This window comes from Argentina silus (genome assembly GCF_951799395.1).
Source record: "Argentina silus genome assembly, chromosome: 6".
NCBI lineage: Eukaryota > Metazoa > Chordata > Actinopteri > Argentiniformes > Argentinidae > Argentina > Argentina silus.
The window spans coordinates 3615200-3624532 of NC_139660.1; the positions used below are offsets into that span (position 1 = coordinate 3615200).

Below are 9333 nucleotides of genomic sequence, written 5' to 3' on the forward strand. Positions count from 1 at the left end.
GTTATCTTGACAGAGTTGTGTAGCCGGTGTGTTCATTAATCATTCATGTGTTGGGGGACATTTTGGTATAAAAAGGGGCAGAGTTGTCAAACAAGCCTTGACAGTGATGAATGTGAAGCGAGTGAAAAGGAAACAGATGACAACATGTTAAGTGTAATTCATTTTGATTATTTTCGAATGACCTTCGGCCACGATGCACCAGACTGCCAATATTATGCCACCTGCCCTTGTGGCTAACTGTATCATCTATATTAGTCCATGGTTTTTCCTCACTTAATTTATTTACAGTTGTGTCCAACTCCATCTCACCATATGATCTCTCGCTCACACGCAAACCTGTACTCTCCCTCGCCCCACGCAACCTGTTCTCCCCTCCTCTTAAAGTAAGCAGTGGGGGGAAATATTCAAAGCGTTCCACCTCCTCCTCCCGTCAACTCGCTTCAAACTTCCAGAGCGCACTGCGAAAACTTTCCCCTGCAACTGCTGAATAGGTTACTGCGAAAGGACAGCGCCGAGTGAAAACAGACAGTGAAAGTAAACGCAAAAAGCCGTAAAAAATCCGGGGTTTGGGATATGGCGGAGAGACGGAATGGTCCATGCCCTCCGTCCGAACGGCACATGTGAGCCGAACCCCGACACCGGTAGCCTACAGTATTGTTTCAGACAAGGAGGAAAAGGACAGTAAAGAGAGAGGGGGAAGAGGTCTAAACGACAGACTGTCAACACCACTCTACTCTCATCTCGAGATGATGTGTCCGCCAGGACTTCGATGGGTCCTCCTGAGCGCTTTCTTGCATGCTGTCGCACCCCGGGACGCCCGCGAGCGACCGAGGCAATGTGACACACCGAAATCGGTGAGTTGTGCCCGGTGGTGATGTCCTGGAATGGTTATTTTTTTTATTTAATTGAAAAAAGGTGTACCTGTATGTTACAACTGCCACAATACAACATATAATAAGACAAAATCTCAAATTTCTGAGTTAAGTAAATACTATATTTTGTTGCCTTATGGTGTTGAAGAAATCAGCGAGGTATTGGCAGTCAAGTGAGGTTTGTTTAACAACTAAAGAGTCAGTAGCTACTGTCCCATAGACATAGGCCCTATATTAGTTTTATTTCCATGAAAACATTGACATGTATCTTACAATGATACCATTATGAACAGCAGGCTAATAGCAACATTATTAATTATTAAATCAATCAGTTTATACAAAACTCAACAGTCATTTATTATTATGATTACTCATATTATTATTAACGTAATATTTATATTATTATTGTTATTGTTATTGTTAATAATATTAGTATTGTAGAATGTGTTGTTGTTATTTTTTTTAAAACCATAATAGTATTATATAACTAATCCATTATTAAGGCCTATAAGAATTGTAGGCCTATAGGATATAAGGCCTATTAGGCTATAGCCTACTAAAACCTACTAAAACACAATTTACAATCAGCACTTGCAGCAACTGGTAGTCCTTATTCAGAAAACCTTTATGTTACTTGACATATTCCTGAGTTTCCGCGCAGAAATCTGGGCCTTCGAAATGAAGGCAGTTGCCAAGCGAAATATCGCTCCTGCTCGCCAACCCTATGGCTGTTTATGTGACAAAAGAAAACGGGGAACACCTACGGGTGACTTGACTTCACATACATTTATTTGGAAAAGTTTCACTGACCTTTCAAGAGTGATCACGTTTCAATGAAACGCGACCCATTGAAAACAGTTATCGGGCATATTTGCAAAAATTCTGAAATGGCTCCATATCACAGAAGGGAGTGCGCCCATTCGAATTCAATTAATTTGAGTGTTCTTTTATCGCGCCGAGGCAGTGTCGCTGTCGCTCCCGTCTGTCTGTCTCCCGTCTGTCTGTCTCCCAGTGTGAATTTATCAGCTGAGGGGAATCAGAGGATGAAGGCAAACCTAATTACTATCATGACTGAAGAGAGTCGGTGCAGCACGCGCGCTGGCTTGGGTACACATTCCCAAATACTAATGCAATATATCAAAACTGAAACATGCATGACCTCGGCACTGGTCTAATTATCGTTTTTAAAACTGCAACATGAGGTTAACTTATTAATACAATGCAAATGTGTTATAATGCATAGGCCTAATATGAAAGGGGTCACCAGGGAGGAGTTGATATATAGGCTTATTGCTTAACTAGGGCCTACAGTATATCATTACATCTGTGCGATAATGGACTTGTTGTCAAAGATCAACTGTACAGCATGCTGCTCCCCCTTCATGTGATTTGTAATACGTCAGTACAGAGCTCTCTGTTTTGTGTTAAAAGTAATTACCCAATAAAATGGGTCTGTGCGCGTCAGTTCTCCAGCGCGAACGCTGTGTAGAAAACCCTGCATAGGAGAGGCCTTTACTGTCGGGCTCGGCTCGGTCAGGATGAGGAGACCAGACTGCAACTCTATTTTTATTCGATCGGAAAGAAGTCAGAGGTTGATTTACAAACTTTGGGGAGTTGATTATTGACAAATGTTGCATGCAAAAATGCTACAAAATATTCCAAAATAGTATGCGGAGAGACCGTCTGTAAAGTAATGCGACCGAGGCATTTGAGTAGCCTATGTGAAAATGGGGGTTAAATAAAGTGTTCATCATTTTCAGTATAACCTCTTGCATAATGTAAAAATGATATGCAGATATTTAAAAAATAAACATCATATTCTATATTCATTTTCACAATCCGAAGATCGTGCCAGAAATATATTGCAGATATAAAATGGATTATGATGATAACCACCGCAAGAGCAATAATATCTCATTAGGCAGGTTTGGCAATCCTTTCAAAAAGCTTTTCTGAAATAACAAATGCCCATTGGCAGCACAACGCTATCATTTTATTGCAACCGAGGAAAATATAATTGAATTACAGTAAATATTTGCAATGGGTAACAGTAGGCTAATTACCAAAATGTTTAATTGCATCCTCTCCCCAATAGGTCAGGTTTTCCATTTGGTTTAATGACGCTGACGTAGATGTTTATTTGGTCCAAATATTTTGTCAACGCCTATGAATAATTATTAATTTGGTTATTTCAAACTAATGCATAGTTGAAACAACAAAGCAATCATTTAAAATGTCACAATTACGTTTGTCTACATAATGGGTTTGCAGGGCAATAAATCTAACCATAATGCTACTTTTATATCTGCTCACTTGGATCAAGTTATTGTCAAGCTGTTTGTTTTTCGTTTTTCTCGTTTTTATCCTTATTTCACACAGTATCGGTGGTTGCTATCGGCATATTTTGCCGCCAGTGCTCAGGTCTATATGAATGGATTCGGAGTAAGAGCATGCATGACGGAAAACCCTGGAATGTTAATAAACTATAGGAAATGGACAAATAAAAAATACGTTGCAATTTGAACAAAAACAGGTAGTGTTTTTCATGTATGTGAACACCAGATACCCATGGTGAACCGCTGTGAAGGCCTAAGCACAAATATAGTACTGTATATGCATCGGCTGTATCTGTTCTGGTAAAAAAAAAAACTTGAGTTGGTTGTAGTTTTATGTACTTCAGTGTGTTTACACTGCTGTAGCAACCCTTGAAATGTTTCCCGGCTCCAAAGAGGCATTGGCAGTGGAGGTATGCACCTCAACAATACACAGGGGTCTGTTCACAGGGAGGAGGGTTCGCTATAAACTCAATGCCTCAGAACAGCAGAAAGAGCGAAAGAGAGAGTGAAAGCAGACAGGGTCTCATTCTGTCCCCGGCCTTTATCTTCAGATGGCATTTAAACCCATTCATTACATTGCCCCACATCTATTTAATAGCTATTGCCTTGAGTGAAGTGTCAGTGAAGTGTCAGTGTCCAACTTGATGATGATGATTGTCGGAATCTCTCTCTCTCTCTTTCTCTCTCCCCCCCCTCCCCCCATCCCGCCTCCCAGCAAAGTGACATGAACTCCTTCCTGTGGACTATGAAGCGGCCGGCCCCCTACCCCCCTTCCTACCTGTTCGGCACCATCCATGTTCCCTACACGCGTGTGTGGGACTTCATCCCCGACAACTCCAAGCGGGCCTTCCAGACCAGCGACAACGTCTTCTTCGAGCTGGACCTGACCGACCCTCTCACCATCTCCAAACTGACCAACTGCCAGCTGCTGCCCCACGGGGAGAACCTCCAGACCCTGCTGCCCCACGACCTCTACCGCCGCCTCAAACGCCACCTGGACTACATCAAACACATGATGCCCTACTGGATGACGCCGGACCAGCGAGGGCGGGGGCTCTACGCCGACTACCTCTTCAACGCCATCGCGGGGAACTGGGAGAGGAAGAGGCCCGTGTGGGTGATGCTGATGGTGAACTCTCTGACGGAGTCGGACGTGCGTTCGCGGGGCACCCCCGTGCTGGACTTGTTTCTGGCCCAGGAGGCGGAGCGGATGAGGAAGAGGACGGGCGCGGTGGAGCGCGTGGAGGAACAGTGTCACCCCCTCAACGGCCTCAACTTCTCCCAGGTAAGACCCACAGGAAATGTCTCAAATGTTTCCCATACGTCTCAGATGTTTCTCATACTTCTCAAATGACATCCTAAATCCTGCATACTGTAGGCCAGAAACCAGTAGTGGGTTCACATACAAACAAAGGCAGACTACAGAATCTTCCACTTCATATATATATATATATGTATATATATATTTATATATATATATGTGTGTGTATAAATATATATATATATATATTACATAATGTAGTGCACCATATTCCCTATATAGAGCTCTGGTCATAAGAAGTGCTCTGGGAATAGGGGAGGTTATGTAATATGTGTACCGGGGTTTGGGGGTGGAAGACTCCCATATTTGGAGAGGAGAGGTTGGGGGATGTGGAAGAAGACAATGGCGGGAGACAGAGAGTGGTGATTAGAAGTTGTCTGTTGAGGCGGTTTTAGAGTTATTAATGTCGGCCTCGGCCCCGCAAAACAAACAGAGATGTGAGCTGAATCGGCCAAAGAGGCGTCAGGTGGAGAGACGGGAGTGTGAAATGAATGAGGGAAGGTGAAAGTGTGGGCTCCTCTCTTTCCATTAGGCTGACTGCCTGTCTGGCGTTTCACAGTGTTACCAGCACTGGCTCTGTAACCCAAAACTGAAAGATGGAGAAAATAACCCAATTACTTGAGGACATAAACATGGGGGAGTATCCATCTTTTATTTCTTGTTGGACGGTGAGTGGACTGGGGGATTTCTGCAAGTCTAAATTAAGTATGGTCCCAGGAATGGTTCGGAGGAGGTCAGCTTCGGTCTATTTTTCCAAGCCCTGGGAGGTCTCAACATGTCTTTGATGAACCAGGACTGGGAGGATGTTCTCCTTTTAATTTATGCTCACTCATGTGTGCTCTGTCTGGTCCACAGAGACCAGGACGCGCACACGCACGCAGGCACGCAGGCAGGCACACACACACACACACACACGCACACACACACACACACACACACACACACACACACACACACACACGCACGCAGGCACGCAGGCACGCAGGCAGGCACACACACACACAAACACACACACACACACACACACTCTGCAACAGAATCTGTGTGTGCCAGGGCCTCCATGTGACAGGCATAGGGGCTCCGGCGCTAATTTGAGAGGCATCGGGCCCACACAGCATCTCCTCTTTCATCATCACCTCCTAACTACGCTGTCAACCTCCACACGCCTGGGAGCCCCACTGCCCTAGAAGGCATGCACCGCTCCTTTACAGTGTACAGTCAGTCCCAGGTCACATCTAGTCCCTGCTCCTCTGTGGCTCAGTTGGTAGAGCACGGCGCTAACAACGCTTAGGTTGTGGGTTTGATTCCCGCTGGGACCATATATACTGAAATGTATGCACTCACTGCAATGTAAGTCGCTTTGGATAAAAGCGTCAGCTAAATGGCGTATATATGTATATATCTACTGTAAGACATACTGGAGGCCTAGACTGGGACATCATTACCATGTTGTTACAGTCAACGATTTGTTATTTCAAATCACATGAACATTGAATATTAAGGGCGGGAGAACTGCCTTCCTTTTTTTTTTCATGAGGCAGGTGCGTTCTATACTGTGGTTGTTCAATGTTGTTTTTATTGTAGGAGGTTTTCATAAAAACTGTATAATGAATAACTAGTTACATTGTTTGGCCTGGCAGACTTTTGGACTTTTCGAGCCTGCAACTCTCCCCCCGCATTTTGAAATTGTATGAAAAGAATTCAAACCTGAACTGAAACTGACATGGAAACGATTATTCTCAATGATTATAATTTGAGATATAATTTGAACACTATGGTTGATTGGAGCTCTGTATGGTTGATTGGAACAGAGATGAGGTCAGGCTGACAGACAGATTGAGGGAAAGCAAGAGAAAGAGAGAGAGAGAGAGAGAGAGAGAGAAAGAGAGAGAGTTCAGAGAGAGGGAGAGTGAACATTTAGATAGAGAGAGAGAGTTCAGAGAGAGAGAGAGAGAGAGAGAGAGAGAGAGTTCAGAGAAAGAGAGAGAAAGAGAGAGAGAGAGAGAGAGCGGGACTGGAGAGTGGAGAGAGACTGATGTGCATCATGTCAGTGCTAACCCTAATCTGAAACATGAGCAGCACTTCTCTGGGAGATCTGACTTGGGAACAGCTCCAAACCCTACCGGCTCCACACACACGCACGCACGCACACACACACACACACACACACACACACACACACACACACGCACACACACACACACACACACACACACACACACACACACACTCCCAGGCCTCCTCAAAGCCTGCCGGCCCACATATTATTTGTTCCTCCAATAAAAGTAGCTGCTTACAATATCCTGTAACTTGCCGCAGTCCCGTCGCCAGGAGGCCCTCAGAAACATGGAGGTTCATGATTCATCTCTTGCCATACGGTTTTCATAGGCACCTGGCCGCAGCGCCGCGAATGAACTGGAACTGTGGTCTGAACCGGGTCCTGGGGCTTGGGCTAGCCCAGCTGAGCCTCCCCGCATGTGGAGGGAGAGAGAGAGAGAGAGGGAGGGGGGGTGGGTGGCGTCACTGGGTCAGCCATCGCCCCGGGTCCTGTGACCTCACGGGAAGTGCTCTCCGGATGACAGGAGGGTGCAGCGGATAAACAGTTCCCCCTGGGTGAGGATAGCCCCCTGGGGAAGCTCTGTGGTGGTGGTGGGGTGGTCCGGTCCAGTCCGGTCTGGTCCGGTCCGGTCCGGTCAGGGTCCGGTGCGGAGGCTGGACGCTGAGAGCCGCTGAGCCCTGAGAGGCTGGCGTCAGGCCCTCCAGACGGAACTCTCGCAGGGCTGATGGGAGTCTGATTTCTCCGCGCAACAGCGGCGAGGCTGTGGAAACAAAGGCGAGGGGAGCGCATGTTTCATCTCCAGCTCTGTGAGGGCCGATGCAGGCAGACAGCTGGGCGGGCCGGCCAGGGCCAAACACTCTCTGAAGGCACGCTATGCACGCCGAGGGGGGAGACGTGGAGGAAGTCAGGCTGTCTGGAGGGCCGCAAGCTGGTCACCGGCGCTTTGTGAGTCCGTCAACAACAACCTGCGTCTCTCCCTCGAGCCCACTGAGGCACAGCTCACATCTACGCCCCCCCCCCCCCCCCTCTCTCTCTCTCCAACCTTATGAAGCTCACTATACACTTTCATTTGTTTTGCCCTTTTTTTCATTACACAAAGCCAGGCCCTCTACTGCCTGTGGTTCTCCCTGCCCCTGCTGCCCCAGTGTGTGAATACCCATTGTTATTGACTCTGGGTCATATTGCACCCGGAGCACTGGCCCTTGTCGGGGGGAGATGACATCACAGTTGTGGCGCCCACTTGTTCCTAGCTGGGGGGGTCAGAGGTCGTGGTGGAGCCGGCGGAGCTGTGGGCCGTGAGGAGACTGAAGTCTGTTGGTCGGGCGCTAAGCGCTCAGGGGCGCAAGGCGAGCAGCGAGCAGCGGCAGGCTGGGTTACTGGGCTATTTTCACTGACCTGGAAAGAGAGAGAGGGCCACACACACGCGCGCGTATGCACGCACGCACACACACACGCACACACACGCACACACACACACACACACACACACACACACACACACACACACACACACACACACACACTCATGCACACAAACACACACTCGTGCACACATACACACACACACACACACACACACATACACACACATACACACACACACACACACACACACACACACACATACGCACAAACACACACTCACACACACACACACACACACACACACACACACACACACACACACACACACACACACACACACACACACACACACACACACACACACACACACAGGCCTCCTCAGTATTGTCACCTCAGGTTGGGAGCCAGATCCTGTTTCCCCACAGCAGGAGACAGACAGGCAGGCTGGGGTGTGGAGGCTGCCTGCTGGAATGGTGCACTGTGACAGATACGTCTATTTCAATCAGGCCCGGCACAGCTTGATGCAGCAGGCCCTTCCTTGGCTCCCGGCCCTAGTGAAGACGTTCATCTGGGGTTTTCTAGTGTGCTGACATGGCATTCAGCATGATCCTTCTCACATGCTGCGGTGAGAGCAGTGGCGATAATGATATTCTGGGGCATAGCTTTCGTCTGTGTATATACACAAGAGTTTTGTGTCTCTCCGAATGAGTGGATTTTGATTTGATGCGCGCGTTTATGGCATGTGGTAAATGGGATATGCAGAGAGACCCGCCAGGGGGAACGAGGATCCCTCTGGCCTCACCACGGGGTCGCCGGGAGCAATGCGGAAGATGAGCTTGTGTTCAAAATATTCGTCTCCCGCGTGTCATATCAAATCATGGAAGAACACTTCTCTTTGTATTCATTGGCCTGCGTTTGTATAAATAATGCATATTTAAGGGGAGGAATTAAGTAACATCTGACCTTATCCATAGTCAAATATTTACATTCCATGGCTCATGTGTAAGAATGGGCCAGGACCACTCCTCAGGCTGCAGGCTGGGGCCGTATGATGGAAAAAACTGTTGTCTCCTCTCCTCTCCTCTCCTCTCCTCTCCTCTCCTCTCCTCTCCTCTCCTCTCCTCTCCTCTCCTCTGCTTTGCTCTCTCTAACCTCCTGGCTTCTTCTGGCTCACATAGCCTCTCCCTCTCTCTCTCTCTCTCTCTCTCTCTCTCTCTCTCTCTCATGTCCCGGGGCTCTCACTGTCCCACTGCTCACCCGTACAGACCACATTCAGAGGGGAAGAGGAGGAGGAGGAGGAGGAGGAGGAAGAAGGAGGAGGTGAAAGAGGAGGTTTTGGTCATGGAGGAGGGAGGAGGTTAGCTCAGAAACGTGACATCA

General features: G+C 47.6%; 1 protein-coding gene across 1 annotated transcript; it reads left to right on the plus strand.

Moving 5' to 3' along the window:
* Positions 1–473: 473 nt before the first annotated feature.
* On the plus strand, positions 474–4601 carry LOC310805732 (metalloprotease TIKI2-like; the record flags this gene model as incomplete). The annotated part of the gene is made up of 3 exons (XM_083671532.1): positions 474–854; positions 3924–4493; positions 4587–4601. The coding sequence occupies exons 1-3, from the start codon at positions 597–599 to the stop codon at positions 4599–4601; spliced, it is 843 nt and encodes a 280-aa protein (XP_083527658.1). The 5' UTR covers positions 474–596.
* Between the last annotated feature and the right edge of the window lie 4732 nt (positions 4602–9333).